This window comes from Exophiala viscosa (genome assembly GCF_022695815.1).
Source record: "Exophiala viscosa unplaced genomic scaffold EDD37scaffold_1, whole genome shotgun sequence".
Lineage (NCBI taxonomy): Eukaryota > Fungi > Ascomycota > Eurotiomycetes > Chaetothyriales > Herpotrichiellaceae > Exophiala > Exophiala viscosa.
In genome coordinates, this window is record NW_026944353.1 from 2,269,639 (window position 1) to 2,292,940 (window position 23,302).

Here is a 23,302-nt window from a genome sequence, read left to right on the forward strand (position 1 = left end):
GTTTCTTATTACGTTGTGTCTACTGCACATTTAGTCGAGCAGATACCTCATCCCAGTGGATGACCATGTTAATCTGGAAGCCCTTCCAATGCACAGCATGGAGGATCTCCCATCAGCCCAGTCAGACGGAAACCCAGATCAAACCAGAACCCAACTCGCCCACACCCAAACCGCCTCACTGACCAGTCCCAAACCCAGCACCACAATTCCCATAACCAAACCGACCCCAACCCGGCTCTGAGCATCCCTCTTCCAACTCAGCGTATACGGCTCTCCTCCGATGACTGTCTTGCCGTTGCCCTGACCCGCATTGCGCCCAGGAACCCCGAACAAAATCCACATGGTCGCCGTGAAGATGGCCAGGAAGAAAGTGAGCAACAACATACCCACGATCTTCCACATAGAGAATCTGTAGTGTAAATACACGGCCGGTGGCCCGCTGGCACCAGTCCCCCATGAGCCACGAGACCTCGTGCTCCGGAACGGCTGGAACGGCATGCGCGGAATCCGAATGCTGCTGCCGGTGGTTGGTGGGCCGGCACTTGCGCTCACAGGCGACGACTCGCTCCCACTCCGGCTATGCGACGATTGTGCAGTCTGCACAAACGAAAACACCGGCGACAGCGAGGGCGAATCCGGGCTACCGGTAGCATTTCCACTGGCCATTGACATCGCCATACGACGTGACCGTCCCGACATAGCCAGAGAAGACTCATGGTACTGCATATTGCGCAGCCACAGCAACCACATCTTCCGTCGGCGGCCGCAGCGGGGGTGCAGGAGGTGCTTGATAAAATCGGTGCCATCGATCTCTCCTGCAGCGGAAGTACTGCCGTGTAAGTACGAGGGCGCAAGAGTGAGATCGGCATCCTTGGTGGACAGACTAGCGTGCGAGAGCGACCTCGCGCTAAACACTCGTCGCACCACGCCCAGAAGTTGTTTGTTGTAGCTGGCGCGAATTAGGGTGAAGAGCTGTTCATCGTCAAAGGTCGTTTTGTCGTCGACTTCGATTTCGATCTGGACGCGGGCTGAGGGGTGGCGGGCAAGGCGGAGGTCGAGGACTAGGACTTCGGGAGCGACGGGAGATGGGAAGCGATCGGACTTAAATCTTGCGCTGGTAAGTGCTGGAGTGATGGTGGGCTTGGTCGACAGAGGAATTTCGGGCGCTCCTGTCCCTTTGCTGCTCTTCTCACCGGACTTCGTCTCGGTTCCGACGTTCTCATCTTTGTGCAGCGGGCGTGCACGACGGAGGCTCTTGTTCTTGGGCGACGATAGTTTGTTTACCTGTGCAGGTGCAGGGACATTGTTGTCGCCGATGCTGTTCTTTCGGGCGGGGTATGGGGTGCTCACGATGCTTTCGCGGAAGAGCTTGTGGTTGTTGGAGTTGCGGTTGATGACTAGATCGGAGGGACGGATCATGACTCGACGGCCTGCCGAGTTGCGGACTGGCGCGGAGATTGCTCGAGATAGTTTTTTGTCGCCTTCGGTAGGCGGGTTCGAGCGCAGACCGTCAATCTTGACGGAGGGCGTGGCCACATATGTGCCGCTTGATGATGTTGTACCTGTGGCTGTTCGGGGCATACGCAGTGATCCGAAGCCGCCCATCGGTGTTGGGAGTGTGTCGAGTGCCTCGAGTTTGCTGGGCGTGTCGGGCCATTCGAGGATGGTCTGCTTCAGGGTGGCATCTTGTTCTGCTGGGATTTGTGGAAGTGCAGTCACTGGCACGTTGTCCCCATCTTGGCCTTGAAGGGCTTTCAATGCATCGTTCGGTCCACCAGTAACTGCAGCTTCTGCTTCAGCATTTGGTTGCTCCGCTTCTTCTGCTGCATCTTGGTTCGTCGAGCTAGATGGAGGAGAATATAGTTTTGGAACAGAACCGCCGGAGCCATTGCTATGTTCAACGATCTGTGGTCTGGCGACCCGAACGCTGCTTGCGCGGTGGATAATTGGTTCCGCTTCGCTAGAATCATCGGAGCTAGAGTCGTAAAACGTCTGAGGACCCCTGGAACCAGGAACGGCGGTAGGGAGGAACTTTTTGCCGACAGGATCATAGGCTGGATCTACAGGACTCGATTTTGTAGTGTCCTTCGACTGTCTGTTCTGCCTGATCCTCTTCTTAAGGACGTTCATCTTCTTGGTGAGTGCCTCCTTAGGTGCCTCTGAGACTTCTGTGTCGGTAGTGGTCTTTGACCAGCGACTGATCTCCGGTGCAGTGTGTTGTTGTCCGTCCCGCGATGACTGCGATGGGCGCATAATCCGTGTCGTACCGTCCCTCCACCCGGACCCTATGCGTAAGGGCGATGGAGCGCGTGGGATCTGTGCAGGCGACATGGTCGTAGGGACTTCAGCAGCAGCGACTTCGCTGCAAGTCGTGGCAGGTAGAGACTGATTAGCACTCTCACGGCCGAAGATACGAATCGGACTTGTGGGGTTAAACACCATGGATGCGCATGTCGAAAAGACAGATGCGAGATCACAAAGATGGTGACTTTATGGAGGATTATTTTAGGTATCGCCATGGTGGTGTTCGCTTGCGGCGACACAGTTGGTGGTGAAAGAACATTTCCGTTTGCGGCAATGCTGCGTCCAGCAGTACGTCTGCTGGACTCTCGAGTCGGGCGGCCTGGATAGGTTGACCATTTTGGACAGAGACAAAGAGACGCCGGATACGACGCATATAAGCCGTCCCAGAGCAGATGATTGTAGCATGTTCGCAGTACCTTAATGTGGTGGTGAAACAGGTGATACAAGGTCCACCTCGAGCCGCATTCCAGTCTCAACCACGGTACTTGCCTTGGCAGTATGGGCAAACATCGAACTTGTCGAATAACGCTTGACTCAAGCTTGGACCATCAGGCAGCGACAACTTCGCAGCATCAAGGAATTGCCTACCGCATTTGGCGCAGTACTTGGATAGTCCTGGTTCTTGGATAGCGATGAAGGAGAGGTTGCAACGACTGAATTGGTGTCCTCTGTCACATCTCGCTGATATTGGAGGTACTGAAAATGGGATTACTGCGTCACAGATCTCACAAATCTCACAAGTCTCCTGGTTCTCCGGTGCGACAGCATTCCCACGTCCGGATGCGGTAAGGCTCTCTTTGTCTTTATTGGAGGCTGGCAATGTATTTCCTTCCTTGATGCGATCTTCTGACTCTGACAAAGCTGAAACCAGCTTCAACGTCGAGTATGCCCAGCTGCTAAGTGCTTTTGAGTGCTGGTAGCTTCCGAAGATGTGGGCGGTGGCAGATTTGGCGATCTTCCAATCCAGGGGTTTCTTGATCCAGTCTGCAGGAGTGCTTGCCATATACTGCAGAATTTCTTCGTGGACAGCAGACGCATCCTTGTTGAGCCTTCCATCCCTGACGTGCTCTTTGATTTGAGCAAACACCACCTTCGTATGTTGAGTTGAGGGTATACCATATTCGATCATGTCCGCAGGATGCAGCGAGATGCAAGCAGCAGCCTGGGACTTGTCAGGAGAGTATGAAGTGCCATAGTAACGGAGGCGGATTCTTCCACCAAGGCTGAACTTGTCGTCAAAATCTGATCGGGGCTTCTGTATAGCCACTTCGAAGATACTCTCAGAAGGGCGACGACTGTTGGGACAGCGTCCGCCTGATGTAAACTCTGTGATGGAGACCTTGAAAGTATTACCTCGTGGATCCGCGGCTTTCCCTTGGGTTGGTTCTTCGATGTTTACTGCAAACGTTTGAGGCAAAGTGTCGCGATATCTGCTCACTTGCAGAAGCAACTCCTTTGAAAGGATTTCTCCATTAGCTCCAGTACCAACTATCTCGAGCTTCGACACAGGAGAAGAATGCGGGATGATTGATCGTAGACTGAGTCTCACCATAGCTAGAGGACTTTGGGTGTCCACGGTGCCGATGGCATGCTGAGCGACCATTTCAAATGACCAATGACCATAGACTCCATTCTTATTCTTCCAGACGCGAAAGATAAATATGGTGCCAGTGTCATCTGCCACCACTAGAAAAGTCGGGGACCACAAGGGCGATGCAGCAGATGCGACTGATGGTAGCCAGCAGAAAGCCCGTATACGCTTCTGTCGTCTGGCTTGAGAAGAATCTTGTCGGTTGACATGTGCCGGAAGGTGCTGGTTGACTATGCAAGTCCGCTTCCACATGCCCAGCCTTCCATCAGTCTCCCAGATTGATAGGACGAGATTCGACGTTAGTACGGCAAGCACACTCCTGCGATGTAGACCTACTCCCGGTGGAGACCACGCAAGAGAGACAATAGTGGAATCGGAGATTTCCTCCCCGAATGAGACGTGCTTGATATTGGCAAGCTCCTGATATGGCCACTCTGCCTGCTCAAACTGGTTCACCCGAAGCGTGAATTTGTGCCACTGCTTTTGGCCGGGATCTTCTTGCGGGCTCAACACGTCACGAGGCGTTAGGATATGCACGACCTCACCTGCAGCAACAGCCAAATCATGCTCGGACCAGCTCAGCGCTTCCCTACAGGTCGGCCAGTAAGGTAGCTCGACAGGCCGTAATGGTCCCTGAGAAGCCATGGACCGAGCAGCGCAGCAAGCGACAATAAAAGTCTTTGTCAAGGTTGAACAAATGGGACAGATCGGTTGGCTGAAGGGTAGTTCATTGGTGGCGTCCTAGATGCTTGAGCGCATTCTCCGCGCTGGTCTACCATCAGAATGGTCCTCTGTATAGCCTGACTTTAATTGAAGAGCAGGACCTGATGTCTGGTCGTATTCATCAGAGTACGATTGTTTGTCACCTCGGACGGAGGATTTAGATTGTGGGGCATCCTTCGACATGGGACGTGCAAACTTGGGAAATTTGCCAAGACAGCCTTGTCACGTGCGGAAAAGCAAAGCCTCATCTTTAGCACGGATGCCTGTCGCCGACCAATTCAATGTCGGGGTATATCTTTATATCTTTGCTCATTTCAATTCATACAAGAGATCAATGTTTCTGATTCACGCATATGCCAGTGAACGGCTTCTCTTAAATTTCAAATGTCCATTGCCATTTTGCGATTCTCCGGAACAAGTGGTGGGATGAAGAGTGGATGACCTCATCATCGATTGTGGATGTCATTAAATGTCCCTGCGAAAAACTCACCCATTTCGTGTCTTCTGAACATTGAGTACATGACGCCTCTAACCCTCTATACAACACAAGATGAGAGGTAAGGAACGCCTCTGCACTTGCGATATCATGTGAGGAAGATGCATTCGGTTTTCTATATATCTCGCTGCCACTTGAAAGAAACACAGGTCTTTCTGCAGTCTTTACCCATTTTGCAGGAGCCTAGTGATGGTGACGAGAATTGGATGTTTCACTATCTCCACCATGTTCTGATTGAAGGATCCATTAGCCTCGGAGGCAGACCTGAAATATTACCATCCGATGACAGCCCAAGCACCTACTTTTGCGCGAAAGTAGCTTCAACGGTACGGCGCCAAACCAACCCGGGACAGATCCTACGCTACGGACATGCCATTTTTAGTCAAGTGGTTGCCGTGGCTGTATCAGGGGAACAGTGCGGAGAGCAAGTGGCTGTACCCCTGATGTTCCAATTTTGGGCACACATGGCGGGAGCCCAAGCCATCAAGCCATGAGATCCGGCAACGAGGCGACCCAATCGATTGAGGCTAATGCGTGTCTAACATACCACTAATGTATCAACTCGTCAGTGTTAATCATCGATAGCCCGGGGCTGGAAATCCAAGGAGTTTGCCAGACAACGACTTTAGCCAGCGGACAAACCTTCTGTTCTCCCCCAAGCGGGAGCCCATTCGATTCCAACTGCGCCTCTGTGTGCACCTATCAGATCGTGTCCATTCTCTAAAGTCGGAGCTGACCAGAAAGACCGCGTCCTGCGCTTGGGGCACGTCAAAGCCCCTAGCCCCTTCATATTGCTACTTCCCTCCACCACACTGCTTTTCCCTTTGTTTTTGTTCTTTCATATACACACCCCTTGCGTTCATTAGAGATTACCTGCTCTTTCGCAAGTCTTCGTACTTGCAGGGCAGCTTCTCACCATGGCGGCGTCCATCTCGCCGTCGGTCATCATGACCCAGATTTCCAGTTATATCAACAACAACGAGACCTCGGACGCTCTTTTCACCACCCAGAATGCTTACGATGCCATTGGAACCTACAAATGGTTCATCGGAACGGCAATCTTCGTTCTTGTTGCTTCCATTCAGCTCATCAAATATGCTCTGAAGGATCGACCCCCTCCAGGCCTAAAGCTCCTTCCAGGTCCTACGAGCACCATCCCCTATATTGGACGTATCCACGATGTCGACCCGAACGCGCCCTGGTATGCTATGAAAAAGTTCTCTGATAAATACAATGGTATCTACAAGTCGACCATCTGCGGCGAGATGCACATTTGGATTGGTGATGCAAATATTGCCTACGACCTCTTGTGCAAAAAGGCCAGGATTTACTCCTCTCGCCCTATGGTGCCTGCGGTTCCAGGCAGCGACTCCCAGGGTCAATATCTTCCTCTGCTCGCTCATGATGGTAAGTTCCTGACTATATGCTACGTCATTGACCAAAAGCTGATTTTCTCAGAACATTGGCGCAATCAGCGCAAATTCGCCCACACTGTTCTGACTGCCGGTTTCAACTCCAAGTACTATGGCTATGTTAGCCACGAGGCCAAGCGATTTATGTACAAGCTTTTGCTCGATCCAAAGGACCACTACGCCTTGACGGACCGTTTCTGCGGCCGCATCAGTGCTCGTCTCGGTTACGGTAGTGCAGCATCTGCTGCGGCGCACTGCAAGAATGCGGGAGAATTCATCCCTCAAATTTCTCCTTCCGGCCCGATTACCAACCTTCTGCCTTTCCTTGGTGGCCTTCCGGAATGGATCAACCCTTCCATCCGCAAAGTGCGCGAGCGACGTGAGAAGGAGGAGAAGCTGTGGAAGGGTCTCATGAAGCAGGTGCGAGTCGATATGGACCAGGGTAAAGCTCCCATCAGCTACGCCAGAACTTACTTTGAGCGCAAAGAAGCTGAAGGTGGCGCCCGAACTTTTGGATTCGATGATCACGAAGCCGCCTATGCTGTTGGTATGTTGGTGACGGTTGCCATCTTTACCATTGGTGGTCCTCTCTACTGCTTCTTCCTCGCCATGGTTCTCCATCCTGAATGGCAACAAAAGGTTCGCGACGAGTACGACGCAGTCATTGGCGACCGCGTTGTTGAGGTTGCGGACGCTCCCACCTTGCCAGTTCTCCGTGCTGCAATCAAGGAGTGCCTCAGATGGCGACCACCAGTGCCCCTTGGTGTTCCTCGTCTTCTTGAGGAAGATGATGAATGGAACGGCTACTTCCTACCAAAGGGCGCAGTTATTCACGCGATCGATCTTGCTCTTGCACGCAACCCCGAGCTCTACCCAGACGCCGAGGCCTTCAGACCTGAACGGTGGCTCGAGAAGGACTTCCCAACCTACAAGGAGCCTCTCACCGAACACCCAAGACTCATGGGTCACCATGGTTTCGGTATGGGCCGCCGCATGTGCCCAGGTATCGAAGTCACCGAGGCTGAGTTGCTTGTTTCCTGTGGCAGCATCGTTGGCTGTTTCGAGCTGTTGCCACCAATGGACGCCAATGGACAGCCCAAGTGGCCAGATTCCATGGCTTTCACGGCCAACTTGATCGGAGGTCCTCTTCCGTTCGAGATGGATGTCAAGGTCCGAAGTCCTGAGAAGGCCGCTCGCATCAAGGCGTGGTATGAGGAGAGTGTGGCTGACGAGGCTGCCGGCAAGATCGCCGACGCCGCCATGTAAGAAGATTCGATGAACTACTATATTTATATCTTGGATGGGAGTTGGATATGCATTTTTGCACCAATTAAAATGCATGGCGTTGTTGGTTGACCACGCTCTGCGTTCATGCGACGAAGCTGAGAATGGAATCTAATGTCATTTGCTTGGCTACTTGTACAGATTTATATATTCCCAATGTCAAGTTTGTGATACTCTACAGTACCTGTACTCATCTACTGTGTCGTGACCATGAGATGCGATTGAATCTCCCCTTGTAGCCCAGCCTCCTTATCGAACGGAGAATTACTCAATGGTCACCGAAATCAGATCTGCAGGACTAATTATCCTGGAGCCTCATTGGTTATAAGACCTTTTGATAAGCAGGTTTCTTCGAGGCGCAAGATCTTTCATCTCTTTTCACCCACATCGCCGCCACGAATCGAAAGCTAGGGACTATCCGATCTCCAGGGGCCCAGTCACTGACGAGGGTTGGCCTCGAGAGCCCAATCGAGTTCTCCTAGCTTGGCTAGACCGCCAGTCTATCAAGCCTCCCAGAGTACCCAGCTCGCGAACATGCTGCGACTTGCATCGACGGTGCTGTGCATCCATGTCTCCGTGATCGCTACTCGATGGACCAACAAGGCATCGAGACTCAAGTGCCGACATGGACAACGACTAGCCTTGCATTTGGGAGCTTCCTCATGTGGCAAGTAGCATCCCTCTCGCGCAGTACTTTCCATTTTCTTGTGTCGCTCTTATCTGTTCTTCCGCGCACCTCAGTTACTACAACATCCCATTGAACGTCTTGTTTCTCGATATCGCTTCTATAAATCCTGCTATTGGTATGGCTCGGCCTGCAGTATAGCATTTTGACAAACTCATCCTTCGCATATTCGCGTCGAGTGCCACACTCTCTCTCTGGCGCAGCTAAGCTATCGCCATGGCTTCTCCCGCCGATATCGAGAAGTCCTACATGCAGAAGAACACAGATGGGCCCATACTCACTGCTCAAAACGAAGCCTTCCACCAAGCAGGCGCCGATCCAGATGGCTTCGAACTTCGAAGGCATCTACGGTGACACGACAACGGATGTGCGAGATATGCTTAGACTGGGTAAGAAACAAGAGGTTAGTTTCCTCTCTGTGCCAACATTATCCTTCTTACCAGATTCAACTAGTTCAAGCGAAACTTCTCCTTCATCTCAACACTTGGATTCATCAGCATCTACATGGCCACATGGGAGTTCGTCCTTGTGTCGCTAGCCGAAGGTCTTGTCAATGGAGGCTTCGCTGGCCTATTCTGGACCTTCATCGGAACCGTGACTTGCTACAGCACTATTGTCTTGAGCTTGGCCGAGATGGAGTCCATGGCGCCTACAAGCGGCGGCCAATACCACTGGGTCAGTGAATTTGCGCCGCCTTCTTGTCAAAAATTCCTGAGCTATTCCGCTGGATGGATGAGCACGCTCGGATGGCTTGCTGGTGCCGCCAGCGGACTGTTTATATGTAGCACGCTCATCCAAAGCCTGATCGAAATAACCAACGCCGACTTTGTCTTTCCGAACTGGCAATATACCTTGATGAGTATCGCTTTTCTGGTGACAACGATATTCTTCAACACTTGGGGAGCAAAGTCTCTACCGTCCGTCGAGACTGCCAGTTTGATCGGTCACATGCTGTTTTTTGTCGTCACCATCATCCCTCTCTGGGTGATGTGTCCGAAGAACAGCGCAAAAGAAGTGTTCACAAGTTTCGTCGACAACGGAGGCTGGGGAAACATGGGCACAGCCTGCCTTGTCTCGCAGGTTGCCGTGCTATACTGCAATCTGGGTAAGTTTTTCTAAGTCATTATCGCGCCTAGCTGACGAACCGTACAGGCTCCGATTCGGCGTGTCACATCAGCGAGGAAGTGGAAGACGCAAGCTGGACTGTACCAAGAGTCATGTGGTGGTCTTTCGTGCTGAACGTGGCCATGGGCATTGTTATCCTTCTCACGATGCTCTTTTGCATCGGTACTCTGGACGATGCAATCAATGCCGAAGTACCCTACCTCCAGCTCTTTGTGAACTCCGGAAGCAACGCTGTTGCTTTTGTACTCACCATACTTCTCCTGATTTTGATCTTCAGCAGCAACATCACCGCTTTGGCAACAACAAGTCGTGAAGTGTTCGCCTTCTCTCGGGACAGAGGCTTCCCATTCTCGAAATGGCTCAGCAAGATAGAGCGAAGAAGGAACATCCCCTTCAACGCCGTCTATGCCACTGCATTTTGGATGGCTGTCCTGTGTCTCATCAACATTGGCTCGACAACCGCCTTCAATATCATCATTTCGCTCAATTTGCTCGCCCTGCTCAGCACATATTTGTTGTCCATTGGGTGCGTATGTCTAAAGAGAATCAAGGGTGAACCGCTACCACCAGCAAGATGGAGTCTGGGTCGATATGGACTTGCGATCAACTTGTTCGCTTTTGCATACTCCGCCTTCGCCATTGTCTTCAGCTGCTTCCCCTCGAGCTTGCCGGTCGACACAAGCACCGCAAATTGGGCACCTGCTGTGTGGGCTGGTGTGATATTGCTCAGCGCAGTAACGTATTTGCTACATGGGAGAAGACATTTCACGGCTCCGGTGGTCTTCGTCGAGGGGAAGAGGACGGGCGGTCTTCAAGGCAGTGAATGAACTGGTCGGACTGTCAGCAGAGAGATTGACTTGAAGATAGCTGCAGGAAATTAACCAACTGCAACCTAGCCAGGTCAACGATTCGCAATGACTTGGATCTCCTGTTCTCAACCGGTCAGTCGGTTTTGATATTTCGCACAAATGCCAACAAGGCTGTCTCGGACGATGAACAGTGGCAGCATCAACGACAAAGAACACGAGAAATTCATGAGGTCGAGCTGTCTCTGCCGCTCTATAACAAGCGTCTCCCCCAACAAGCATTACCGCCCGCGCCATGATGTCGTTTTAGCCATCTCTTGCTTTGAGGTTCACTTCGCAGTCGCTCTTGCCCTCTCACATCTTACAAGGTTGGCTGCCACTTTGATTGCGACTTCCAAACAACCATTTTGGCACTTACCTCCAGACAATCAGCCTTCCTCTACTGCCTGTTACCTCTACTAGCATTCCAAAAAATCTCTGGACGTCGCTTTCGCCCTTCGAAAACGCTCTACTTCACACTCGCATCACCACTCATCATGCCAGACTCTGAGGGCCTTGACGAGAAGATTCGGCTGTGCGAGAAGATCATCAATTACGAATTCAAAGACAAATTTCCGTGCATCGAAGCTCTACATACCTTCAACACCTCTGTCATGTACATGAATGAACTTCGCTCGGTCAGGAAGAACGACTCGCTCGCAGTCCTTGGGGACGCCGTGCTTGCACATCATCTCTGTCGACAGTGGTACACTACGGGCAATTCCAGAGGTAGGGCCTTAGGTGTCATCCCCAGCTTCATCTATGTTCAATCGGACTGACGATGAAATAGGTCAGTGGAGCATGGTTCAGAGGGAAGTGGCGGGAAACGAAAATCTGGCGTGCGCGGCGGTATACAATGGTCTCAACGAATGCTTGGTGGTGGTTGAGACTGTTGATTTCCTCAGTGAGAGAATGCTCGCGACGTTGATGGAAGCTATCATTGGCGCGGTTTCCCTGGACTGTGGTGATGATCCAGCGACGATGGAGGCTCTGTTCTTTCGACTTCGACTGGATCATGACCTGCTGATCTCGAAGAGTCCGGCGGTACCTGTTTAGCATTCTGAAGACTGTCTTTCTACCAGAAACGAGAATTGGGAACCAATGCTTGTACCTGTGCTATGCGCCTGTGCCAGCCGAGAGTCAGTGCCGTTACGATCGAGGTGCTCGCCACGGTCATCATACGCTGAATGGCTGAATGCTGTTGGAGACAACAACTTTCACCCTGTCCATCACTATACCCTTGGTCGTTGCTTCTAAATCCCGCCGCAGGCACAAGGACTGGATGAGACAACGTGCTGGTTTGAGAGTATTCCTCCCACCCCACTTAAGGCCTGAAAGTCGCTCTCCCAGACTCCAATACTACACTGCCCCCAGTCGTCCTGGTCCAGCCCATCCTCCCAAAAGCTTTCCGTCAAGCATTGCACAGCAGAGTAGGACGGGAGCCTGTCGCCGACCATACCACCCGGATTGGGGATGAGGGAAGATTCCCATGAGAACCTCACAACCTTAACGTTGGCTATTTTCCAACGCCCTACGTTAATTGTATCGTCGCCCTCCCCTCCCCTCCCATCCATTCAGTCCCATTTAATCCTACAAATGATATGAGTCCAAACGCCGTTCCGACTCAACAAAGATGTGCGCGTCATCATGGTTGATGCCCACCGGGCCACCAAGGATATATTCAAGCATTGTTGAAGAATGATAGGACATGCAAAGATTCTCATACATCATCTCGACATGCTTGAAGAGAAGGGCATGCATATTGTCAACGACGAGCCCAGAGCGACAGGCCCAAACGATGCAGTCCAGGTGAAGGTGGATCCAGATGTCGGTGCCAAGGGCATACAAGGTATGGGGAGCAAGGGAGAATCTGAATATGTATGGTATTCTGTACAAGGTCCTAATGACCTGGAAACCTATGTAGCCAGGTCCACGTGACCGCAGGTCGTTCCTGCCTGATACTCCCAATATCTGCCCCCTTCAAAAGAGGTAGGAACCCGTAGGTTCACCGTAACGTCTCTTGCTCTTATGTCCCCTTTAGTACCGGTTTGCTAGTTTCTAGCGCGTAATCTAATAACTCTTAGTCTACATATTTTCTTCTACCGCTTGTTTTTCGATTTCTAGTACGTAGCTTCTTTCACAGTTCCGCCTATTCAGTTCCCTAGTGTCTCAAAGGCTCCCATCAACGAGTTGAAAACTCGTTTTCTCATTGTGGATATCGTAGCCGGTGTCTTGGTCTCAGCCAAAGGGCTAGCGGCCGGTTCTAGTGTCACCGGCTCTGGTGTTACTGGTTTTGGCGTCGCTAGTCTCGGTGTAGTCGACCCCAATATAATAGGTTTCAGCGTCTTGCTCACTGGCGTTAGTGTCCCTTGTGTGCCTATAAGCTGAATATCGTCGTGAAACGCCTGGTCGGCTATTTCCGCGTTGCTCTGGTCGATTCCGCCTTGACCTTGGTATTCTGGTATGACGGCCTCATTCTCGTTTTCTTTGTCCGGCGTTGTGAGTCGCCTGCCCTTGCTGTCAACAGGGTTTCCCTTTCGGTCTACCCAAGGTCCGGTTTGACACAAGGTCTTCGTCTGCTACGATCCTCACCCAACTCCCACCAACACCATCATCCTTGCCAAAGTCCGTATCGAGCAGCCAGCTTGCCATACACCGGCCGTGCAGGCCGTTGATGTTCCAAGCCCATTTCTTGCTGTCTCTGTTTTCGAGTTGGCGAACAGCGAGCAGCGCGTCATTAATCTTGGTCGAGTTTAGGTAGAACCCTCAAAGCTTAACACGAGGATATTGTGAGACGCCACCACGGCTCAATAGCTATTCAAATGGGCTTGGTTGTGAGCAATATTTGGACAATTACCTATGTCCGAGCAGGAGCAAGACAGGAACCGAAGACCAACGTTCACAACCAAGGGGATCAACCCTAACACAAGGTCGGCGATAGAGCGAGTTTCGAGTCATCAAAGTTTCACCATACAGCGTGGTTGAGATATAGCACGAATTGGCCTTGATGTCAACGGCGATATAAAAGGCTGTGCCGTCACGGTTTAGATCCCTCGAGATTTCCAACACAGGCGAGGCAGACCCAATGACACGCAATTGCCTCTTCGTCAAGGGCTGGTTGAAGTTCATAGGTGGGCCGGGCTCACGCCTTTTGCGGCTAGGCAGGGGTTGCTGCAGACAGACTATGACCATGAGTGCTTCACATAGAATTTTGTGACATTTCCAGTAGCTATCAAAAGAACATACATTCATCCAAAGCGGCCTCAGACCAAGATACACGGTCAGAACCCATCCACAGCCAATCCCAGCACCATCATAACGATGGTCAAGCACAACGCACTGTTTAACCCGCTCACCACATGTATCCGTACCTGCGCCGCTCCAGACCGATGATTCCCCTGCTGTACTGACCCAGGCGTTGATGCAGGTCCAACCACCGACTTGACTGCCGTCGCATTACTGCCCGCGAGATGCACAGTCCCATTTCCTGAGGCAGTAACATTGAGCACTGGCGCCACAATCATCGTCAAAGTGACCGTCGTGTGTGGTGAGACTTCTGATGCCGATCCTGATACTGAAGCCGCCGCTGAAGACGCCGTCGTCATACTGAATGAGATGGGAAAACTGTATGGCTGATGTGGATGTGATGAGGTGGTGGTGTCAACTGCGGGAGCTGTTGCAGGGGCCGTCTCGGATTCACCAGTTCCGGCGGCGGGGACAGCGGGAGCGGTAGGTGCAGGTGCAGCGACGTCCGCGTTAGCTGGGACCGCTGGAATTGCAGTCTCGGCCGGAGGCGCAAGAGCAGTCGCAGTTGCAGACCAAGAGCTGACCTCACTTTCCATCGACGATATCGCCTCCGTGCAAGGAACAGTCAAAATCGTCGTGGTTGTCGCCTCACCCACTCCAGCAGCAGAACCGGCGTCAGCACAGGGAATAACGGTGGTAGTCGTAGTCATTGGCACCGTGGGCTCAGGCATGTCCGTACATCCGCAATGCATTACTGTAATCGTAGTTGCAAGACAGGTTGCTGTGGGCATGGGACAGGTATATGGATTTGCCGCGCAGATGGTAGTGTATGTCGTTGAAATCGTTGTCGGCGATAGTTGTGTCGCCGATGACGATGGGGTGGCCTGCATCTGGGATGATAGTGGTGTGGTCGACGTCAAGGCTGGACCCAGGAATTGTGATTGCTCTTGAGATGCCGACCCAGATAAAGAAGTAGATGTCGACACGACTGGTGGTAATACCGAACCCACAAGCACCGTCGAGCTGGATCCCATCATCGATATCGGAATCGACGTCGTGGTTGAACTCGTAGTCAATGTCGTATTGGGCTCGATCCCCTCAGGCTGCGTGTTGTTATACACAGTGATCAGAAGGACCACATTGCTGCTTCCTGTAGCACCAGTCGCGGAAGTAGACGCAGAAGCCTGCCTCTTGACGACCGGTGCAGCTCCAGAAACCTCAGCAAGCCCACCACAGTCCTGGGTGGAATCACCGGGACAAGGTGTATCGCACGCATCGTTCGGATAGACTACAACATCGGAGGCTGGCGGGGCACCGATGTAATCGGAGCAGAAGCATTGACTGCACTCAGTTAGCGATCCGTCAGAGGGGCCCTGGGTTTGGACATAGTACATACGTATCATAAATGCCGGCATACTGCTGACCCGTGCACTCGTCCACACAGCTGCTAATCGTCATGTTCTCGGACGTTTGAGCGAGGAGGAAGGAGTCAGTAAAGTTCGTGTCGGGGATGGGACTGAGACAGCCTGCGTAGGTGAAGGATGAGACTTCTGTCGGGAAGGCGGTCGACGTCGTTGTCATGGTCACAGATTCGTACGACGTGAAGACCGAATCCGACGAAGTCGCTGACGTCGATGTAGATTGCTGAGATGGCTGAGAACTTGGGCTGCTGTTGATTGGGAGTGTTGAAGACGTTGGCGACGATGTCAGACTGGTCTGGATCGTAGATGAAGCAGGACCAGTTGCGCTGCTTGTCGTCAACATGATTGACGAGCTCTGCTTCGGCGCGGAGAGGGTGCTGCTCGTCATAGATGTGGAGATGGAGGTCACCGTAGACGACGACGGCGATACGCTCGACACAGAAATGCTCGATGCCACGCTCGATTGCTGCGTCGTGGTTGGAGCTGGGCTCGAAGAAGTGCCGACAGTGGTGGGCTCAGTCGTCGGCTGCGATGTCTCAACCGTCGTGCTCGTGGAAAGTTGAGAGGACGAGAGCGTTGTCGTGGTAATTGATGAACTCGTGGTCACAGTGGAAGAGAATTGAGTCGATCCTTGAGGCGAGGGCGGCGTCGTGGTCGTTGGCAATGTGGTCGCAGAAGTGGGCACGGTCGAGGATTTTGTGGAACTCGACTGAACGACCACATTGCTTGATGTTGTCACCGTAGTCGTTGCGGACGTAGGGCCAGCCGAAGACGTGACGCCTGTGGAACCTGAAGTTCTCGCCGTCGTCGTAGGGCTCGTCGAAGAACTAGTCAAACCCTCGCTAGTAGTCGTCCCAGCACTTGTGGTCGAATTAGTTGTAGCAGGAGCACCCATGCCGACACCATCGGTCAGCGACGAAGCCGGCGTCTGGGTAACCTGCGAGAATGAGGTTGTTGAGGATCCCGATGGAACCACATAAGTATTCGGCGGGACGCTTGTAAATACGTAGGATGAGGTAGCAATTGTTGTTGCCGCCGCGGTTTGATCATTCGGATTGTCTGTAACTTGCGGGTATGCATAGTAAATGAGTCTGGCGCCATTGTATCCGGGATCCGCAGGGTTGCCCGAGATGCTGCTTTTCCAGTAACATGCGTTGCTACCTACATCATAAGTGACGCCCGCGCAGCTGTTGGTGGTAATATTATTGTTCCAGTAGCTACATCCAGCCACACAATCTTCGAAAGAGTTTACTGGCCAATTGCCATTGGGAGGTCCAATATCGTCGCCTGGAGGATTGAAGCCGCACGCAATCTCAAACTTCAGGTTGGATTGCTCGATGACCGTAAAATTGTACGTTGGACAAAGGGAGGTGCCTGGATTGACTGTCGGTGTTGATCCCGAACTACTCGTTACAGCGGTGGCTGAGGTTGGCTGCAGACTTGCAATATAGGATGATGAGCTTGACGCGCTGCTGCTGGAGTTGGCGAGCTGGTACACTCGAATTGAATTGATGCTCCAATACCTACACAACAAGTCAGCCACCATTTGTTCAGACGAATGACTCCACGTACGCGTCCTGAAAAGCGGCAGGCTGAAAGGCCACATATTCGTTACAAGTTGCATAACCGGTTTGTGTCGCACAAGAATCGCTGGATGAGTTCCACACGCTTGCATCCCCAGCATATGAACCACAAAAGTCGTTGTTCAGGATGATTTTGTGGTCCTGGAAGTGTTGATCAATCACACACCCCTCGAAGTTGGCAGCTGGAAGACCCCAGGAGGAAGGATCGGGGGTCAAGTCCGTGATATCAGACGGTATCGATCCACGTGGGAAGAACCAGACACGGATGTAGTCCGTTGTCCATTGCATAGCATAGACGCCTCCACCATTCTGATTGAAAGTCGTCCCATAAGCCGAAGTTCGATCGTCACTTATGCTACATCCAACGTTATAGCCGGGCTGTGGCTAATCAGTCACAATTCGGACATAAATAGGAGTCGTCTCACATAGTATGCACAGTTGTCAGTCTGTAAGGCACCCGTCATCGGACTGGTGTCAGCGATTGTACAATTTGGCGAGCTGTCTCGTCAGTCAACCCTACTGGCAGAGTGTTCCTTGGTCTTACGCGTGCAAGGTGATGCCGTTATAGTCGTTCAGATTAGCGCCCTCCAGGATATCGATCTCTCCGGTATAAGGCCAATTCGGCCCGAGTGTCCAAACTGAGCATTTTCAGCATAAAACGTCCGTCCCAAAAGGCACACAACATACATGCCGGCCATGTCCCACAAACTCCTCCTGGGGCATGATTGAAATCTCCAATGAACAGACCATGCGTCCATGATCGTTGGGAGGAAATCCGGACACTTGGTCTACCCGCGGCAGTCGGAGAGGAAATGTTACTGGTATAATCCGAACCCACGTAGACTGACTGGCTGGTAGTGGAATCGATCATGCCTGCAGATTGCGCCGAAGAACGACTGTAGTATCTGGCTCATGGTCAATATTCGCATTCGCTGATGTGCATCCTGACTCACGTCACAAATCCGCCAGTGGGATCTCCTCCCTGCACTAATCAGTCAAGTGTATTTTTGCAACAGGACGACACCCACTGTGTAAAAGTCCCAGCCATCGAAGAAATTCACGCCTGAATATTCGGTGTCCAGTTGATAAACAGAGCCGGTCTGAGCAGAAACATATTGTAAATATAAAAGACAAGCAAGAAGAAACGAAGCACCCGCACTTTTGGGTGTAAATGAATGGACAGCCATGATCGGCCAAGTGATGAAAGACTGCATTGTAGGGGTGTACGCGCAATGTCGTCGAGTATATCCATCTTGAGTTGTGGTTTTGAAGACAAACCGCATAGAATTCCAACGCGGCTCGTGAGGAATGTGCACGGAACATAGTCACAACATTGGATGAAGCAGCAAGCCCCATCAAAACCTGGAGAAGACGAGGGGCGTATTGCTGGAAGGTGGTGGGCTTCCAACCGAGAGCAGAAAAGTGGCAGGCTTGCTCCTGGAGTATTGCTGCTCGTCTGGCCTGTAAAACTGCAGAGAACAGACCTGCCAGTCAGTATGACAAAAGCTGTGCCGTTCTGTATGGACGATTTGAATATATATGATGGAAATGGCCTTTGAGCCACCCTCACCTCTTCTCCTCCTGGATCTCTTCGCCCAGGGTCCTCTGAGACGACCTCGAACTATCAGCAGCGACATCTTGGCTTCCCTGAAGCTCGACCTGCAATTCCTTTTCTTGTTGGTTTGCTTCGGCACCGTCCTGAGCAACGGGTTGCATGCCTTCCTGAGTCGGACCGTTTTCAGGGTCGTTTGGCCCAGGCTTCTTCGGCGTCTTCTTGCTCATATCATACCCACCTCGCCAGCCAATCCAGCCCTTCTCATGGGGCCCTCTCAAAAAGCAAACCAACAGAGCAAAGGCGACAAATCCAACACTCGCCGAGCCCGAAGAGGTCCACCCACCTCGAGCGTACAAACGATTCCCTACAGCTGTACCGATCAGCTGTCCAACAAAAACGCTGACCATGTACGCCGTATTGACCCTGTTCCGTGACAGAGGCGCCACAGCGTATATGGCGGTCCGGTTAGCGATTTGGCTGGTCTGTAAGCCGATATCGATGGCGACAGCCTGGAGAATAGGCCCAGCGATCGTGTGCTTGCCGGTATACGTTCCGACAATCACCCCGGCCAAACAGATTATCTCGCCGATCATGACGGATAGCAAAGGTTGGTGTTTCTCCATGAACGTTCGCGCAAAAATAGGCCCCCAAGTCATAGAACCGATGCCGATCAGCGCAAATAGACCAATGACCAGGCTGTCGTAATGATACGGTGCTCCAGCGAGTAAGAAAGTCAGTGTGGTCCAGTAGCTAGTGAAGATGGTAGCGGTAAACAATCCGACAAGACATGCTTGTACCAAGACAGGATATTTGGCCACCAGTTTGACAATGTCCCAGAGAAGAAACGGGTATTTCTTCAAGATTTTCTCATCTGGATTCTTCGAAGGATAATCGGGCATAAAGAGCCACAGTAGGATCAAGATGAGGTATTGCAGGCCGAATGATATCCAGTATATGTACCGCCACCCGATGAATTGAGCGACCACACCTGACAGGAGACGAGCCATTAGCATGCCGAGCAACATGCCAGACACAACAATAGACAGGGCAGTCGATCGACGATGCGGAGGCGCCATGTCGCCTACCAAGGGCAACATCAACTGTGGCGTGACCGTGGTGACACTCGTGATGAAGGTAATCGCGCCAAACGCAGCGAAGGACTTGGTAATGCAGAGACCGATCCTATTCTCGTATATCAGTGACTGTATTCACTCCAGACGAGAATGGTCCCACATACCATAATGTAGCCGTAAACCAGACCAGCCAGAGCACGAACGGCCTCCTCTTAATCAGGTCGCCAACAGGGCAAAGGAACAGCAGGCCGCCTGCATAACCTGCCTGCGCGAGGGTAGGAATGTAAGACGATTGTTCGTTGGTAACATGGAAATCCTCGGCCAGGAGGTTCAGGATCGGGTGAGTGTAATATAAGTTGGCGACGGTAAAACATCCAGCGAATGCTTCAGCGACAATTGTCAATCTCATTACTGGCCGGCAGAGAGGTGAGGACTTACCGAACAGCAGGTTCAAGCTCATAGAGAATTGGAAGGGCTTGTCAGGGTCATATCGACATTGTTTAGGCGTATAGGTGAAATAGCCATATGCCTTTTGCCATAATGACCCTTTCGGCTTCGGTTCGCCATGTCTTTGCGCAGGAGGTGTCTGTGATGTGAACAGGGCTGCCTCTGCAGTCTGCTTGTCACTCGTTATGGGCACATCTGGCTGCGACATTGTAGGACTGGTCGTCTACCACACAGCGACGAACAGGAAAAGAGGTGAAGATCCATGATCATCAACCGCAGCGGCAGACAGAGGACTAATAAGTGAGGGTGAAAACGGAGATGATCCTTACCCACATCCCCCATTGTACGAATTTGAGCCGTCCGGTACGCGATGACGCGAAGCAAGGAGCAGATCGAGGCTAAAGGTTATTTTCTGCGGCCACTTGATAGGCGGAATGCGGCCGGCGACGGTGGTGGCTACTGCGGAGAACAGTTGATGGACAGAGGCGCCCACCGCACCCATAGAATCCAGTACAAGGGGTTTGCGGCTAAAGCGGCCGCGAGCGGCTTGACAGCATCTCTCCTTTATCCCCGTTCACGGTGAAAATGCAAGAACATTAAGCAAACCAGGCATGCAGTCGACATGGCCATGGGTGCCGATACTACCCGGTAAACTCGTATGACAGTTCGAATATCTGTTTCTTGTCGAGCTAGAAGTAGCAGAAAGACAAAGCTGCTGGCTTTTCCACCACACAAGCACCCCCTGTCAGGCACTTGGAGCACTGAAACGAGCTGAGAACGACATATCAAGAAACAAAACCTGCGCAGAGGGTATTCTAAGAACTGCAAGGCGCCTCGCTGTGCGGCCAAATAACATTCTCAAGCAACGCTATTGCCGCCCATGTCATTCAGTCATGATCCTTAGATCGTTCAAGTTCGTTAGGTCGTAAGTGTCATCACGTCGTCAAAGTGTCCAAGTGTCCAATTGTCCATCATGGCGCGCTTGCCATCCGGCCATGTTCCTCGCCGAGACGTTCAATGGCTTTGACAAAATCTTTTGCGTCTGCATTCTGTCAGCAACGCCCCAAGTCATCCGCAACGCCTATCGTGCTACCTTTGTCGTCCTCAAATTCGAGACAATGTTCCCCACTTGGGCATGTATAAGGCGAATACTGTGAGGAAAAGACATGCCGTTGCAACTCGGCCAAGTAAACGGTAGCACTTCTCCTGGGCCGGTGAAACCAGGTGGGGGAAGTGATTGAATGCGTTATAAAGGCCGTCCAGATAGGGCAGCTGCTTGGCAGTAAGAGTCCGCGAATTCCTAAGGAACTCATTCACCTACTGCTTCATGACGCCGTTGAGCACGGAGGCTTCAAGCCTCACAACATTGGTGGCCTCGTCCCGCCAGAGGCGCAGAGCATGCCTGTATCCGACATCAAGTATAGTCCTACAGTGGTCAGCGGAACTCCTTCCAGCACAGACGCCTATGCTTACCCTCCAAACTCACACGATTCCCCTTTGACCTCGTGGTCGAATTCGTTACTCGCATATCGTGCACGGTTATGAGAACGCAAAGACAAGAACGTACAATGAAAAATGACCAGCACTGGATACGTCAGTTATAAAGCATAAGTCCAATTGGGGGTTCTGCTGACTTTCGTATGCAGTGAATTTGAGCATGGCCCAGCATATATGGGGGGACTCGATTGTTGGATAACACAGGTGCAGAAGAGGACCGGCCCGTTTTATGTGCAATTCATCAAGCGGCATGCAGGAATGTCCCCCATCGCTGTGACGGTCCTCCGGCCATGTACACACAATCTCACATCGATAGTCGCTGGATCTCAAGTAGAGCTTGATTCGGAAATTCCCAGGGAACTTTCTGGACAAGTGTCAGCTTTGCGTTGTTACTCAGCCCAAGTCATTCTTTTACATTTGGAAAATCTTCTTATACTCAGCACCTGGAAGAATGCTGGATCCACGAAGGTATTTGTCACTGTAGCGAGACCTATCCACGCGTGTACGTCAGCAATCGAGGAGCATAGATTTGCAGTGGGCCTCACCGTTCAGGGTCACCGTCCAGCATGGTAGCTGGTAAGTCGGAAAAGATCCTGCTCGCCCAATGACCGATCTCCGATTCTGCGCTCGAAGCATGACTCGTTGTGGAAAACGTAGTTGTAGGCGACAAGGCTGGCGGACTAGGAGCCGCTGGACGCCAATGAACCTCGTCGCTGTACTCGGACAATGTCGGTGAAATGGGCCACTGATGCGGTGGTCTGATGACTGTTTGCTATCAGTTGGAGTCGGCACATTGCTTATAAGATGTACGCGCCTGACTGCTGAACCGGAACCAGGGAAAGCGTATGGAAATTCTCTGCGGGGGGGATCGGTCGTCGATTGAGTAGCTGCTTCATTTGTAGGTCGTATATTTGATGGCGAAGACTGTCCATATGCTCTTGGCTATAGGAATGCCTGAAACCAAAACGACTGAGTACTCGTAACGGCCCAGGGCGAGGCGCCTTTCCCTACCTTAGCAGAAACATGCGCAGTCCATATGCAAAATGTTTGTAGGTTTTCAATATCGTGAAGAGATTCTGCTCGCCCATATGACGGCAATACAGCCTCACATTTTGCCAAGCGGTCAGATAATCGATGTCGATCGCAACCTCAGGGATCTTCCCGAGTATCGTCCAAACATCCTGTAGAGTGAATGCGGCACTAAGCTGGAGAAGTCTCAGGTCTCGTGAGAAAGTTGTGCCGAGTCTGCAACCCGGAGCGCGAATCTGATTGTCGAGCTTGCGAAACGTCCAGCTGAGCAAGTGCAGTTCCTCAAGTGCCAAACTAATCTCCTGCACATGCTCCCTGTCATAGCGTTTTATGTTGGTGAGGATCTCGGCAATCTCGTCAGCTCGAGCGGCCTCCTGGCGAAGGAGTAGATATACTAGATCCATACATTACGCAAGACTGCCCTCGCGATGTAGATGACAAGATCTGACGCCGACATAAGCCGAATTGATGAGGCTCTTTTTTCCTGAGTCAAGATAGTCCGTTCGAGAATTTGGAGCCGGCCGGCCGGTACAGCTGATATCGTAATTCGCGGAGACGAACCTTATGCAGGTGGTTTGACGTGTCAAACGGACAGCAAGAGAAGCCGAAGGTAGACTGCGCTGGCGCGCTGGTCTACTGCCGCTCGAGACACGCCGATTTGTCCATGATCGGCTCGCACATGGAGCATTGCAACACAAGCTCGCGAGCTGTAACCGTCATGCCTGGTATCGATCTTATAGGACCTTAGCCCCCAATAAGCACCATTTTCACGAACTTCCAGCATTGTTGAAAAGTGTTGCAGCAGCAGTGAACGCGTGTGTTCGCTGTTTTGCTGAATAACAAGTCAGATAGCGTCATACCACAGGCATGGCTGCCTATAAGCTGGCCCTCGGTGGGTTCTGCTGCAGAGGAGCATGGCCAAGCGACACCTCTTGCACAAGTCGGCGTGTACTGTGCTTTCAGAGATAATGCCTACCTTTTCCTGG

At 52.0% G+C, this 23,302-nt stretch overlaps 8 protein-coding genes across 8 annotated transcripts; 3 read left to right on the plus strand and 5 right to left on the minus strand.

The window, feature by feature from the left end:
- Positions 1-6: 6 nt before the first annotated feature.
- On the minus strand, positions 7-2,609 carry EDD37DRAFT_41713 (uncharacterized protein). The gene has a single exon (XM_062812533.1). It carries the CDS (start codon positions 2,440-2,442, stop codon positions 139-141), a length of 2,304 nt encoding a protein of 767 aa, XP_062675143.1. The 5' UTR covers positions 2,443-2,609; the 3' UTR covers positions 7-138.
- A 167-nt stretch (positions 2,610-2,776) lies between these two features.
- On the minus strand, positions 2,777-4,540 carry EDD37DRAFT_604152 (transcription factor IIIC subunit delta N-term-domain-containing protein; the record flags this gene model as incomplete). The annotated part of the gene is made up of 1 exon (XM_062814712.1): positions 2,777-4,540. The coding sequence occupies one exon, from the start codon at positions 4,538-4,540 to the stop codon at positions 2,777-2,779; it is 1,764 nt and encodes a 587-aa protein (XP_062675144.1).
- A 1,491-nt stretch (positions 4,541-6,031) lies between these two features.
- Positions 6,032-7,792, plus strand: EDD37DRAFT_557954 (cytochrome P450 oxidoreductase; the record flags this gene model as incomplete). The annotated part of the gene is made up of 2 exons (XM_062813735.1): positions 6,032-6,521; positions 6,573-7,792. 2 exons carry the CDS (start codon positions 6,032-6,034, stop codon positions 7,790-7,792), a joined length of 1,710 nt encoding a protein of 569 aa, XP_062675145.1.
- A 1,207-nt stretch (positions 7,793-8,999) lies between these two features.
- On the plus strand, positions 9,000-10,447 carry EDD37DRAFT_558585 (amino acid transporter-like protein; the record flags this gene model as incomplete). The annotated part of the gene is made up of 2 exons (XM_062813757.1): positions 9,000-9,600; positions 9,648-10,447. The coding sequence occupies 2 exons, from the start codon at positions 9,000-9,002 to the stop codon at positions 10,445-10,447; spliced, it is 1,401 nt and encodes a 466-aa protein (XP_062675146.1).
- Positions 10,448-10,705: 258 nt separating this feature from the next.
- On the plus strand, positions 10,706-11,842 carry EDD37DRAFT_41705 (ribonuclease III domain-containing protein). Its single transcript, XM_062812532.1, has 2 exons — positions 10,706-11,194; positions 11,256-11,842. Exons 1-2 carry the CDS (start codon positions 10,963-10,965, stop codon positions 11,519-11,521), a joined length of 498 nt encoding a protein of 165 aa, XP_062675147.1. The 5' UTR covers positions 10,706-10,962; the 3' UTR covers positions 11,522-11,842.
- Positions 11,843-16,621: 4,779 nt separating this feature from the next.
- On the minus strand, positions 16,622-17,902 carry EDD37DRAFT_558815 (concanavalin A-like lectin/glucanase domain-containing protein; the record flags this gene model as incomplete). Its single annotated transcript, XM_062813766.1, has 7 exons — positions 16,622-16,655; positions 16,705-17,099; positions 17,141-17,213; positions 17,260-17,353; positions 17,403-17,620; positions 17,669-17,697; positions 17,744-17,902. Coding segments are annotated over 7 exons (1,002 nt in total), but the record flags the coding sequence as incomplete, so codon positions are not given.
- Positions 17,903-18,139: 237 nt separating this feature from the next.
- EDD37DRAFT_41937 (major facilitator superfamily domain-containing protein) lies at positions 18,140-20,246 on the minus strand. Its single transcript, XM_062812571.1, has 2 exons — positions 19,508-20,246; positions 18,140-19,452 (listed from the first exon to the last, which is right to left on the minus strand). The coding sequence occupies exons 1-2, from the start codon at positions 19,996-19,998 to the stop codon at positions 18,282-18,284; spliced, it is 1,662 nt and encodes a 553-aa protein (XP_062675149.1). The 5' UTR covers positions 19,999-20,246; the 3' UTR covers positions 18,140-18,281.
- Positions 20,247-20,373: 127 nt separating this feature from the next.
- EDD37DRAFT_41958 (uncharacterized protein) lies at positions 20,374-22,901 on the minus strand. The gene is made up of 9 exons (XM_062812572.1): positions 22,299-22,901; positions 22,102-22,241; positions 21,833-22,052; positions 21,703-21,777; positions 21,425-21,651; positions 21,264-21,375; positions 21,112-21,216; positions 20,884-21,062; positions 20,374-20,832 (listed from the first exon to the last, which is right to left on the minus strand). The coding sequence occupies exons 1-9, from the start codon at positions 22,718-22,720 to the stop codon at positions 20,762-20,764; spliced, it is 1,551 nt and encodes a 516-aa protein (XP_062675150.1). The 5' UTR covers positions 22,721-22,901; the 3' UTR covers positions 20,374-20,761.
- Positions 22,902-23,302: the final 401 nt, after the last annotated feature.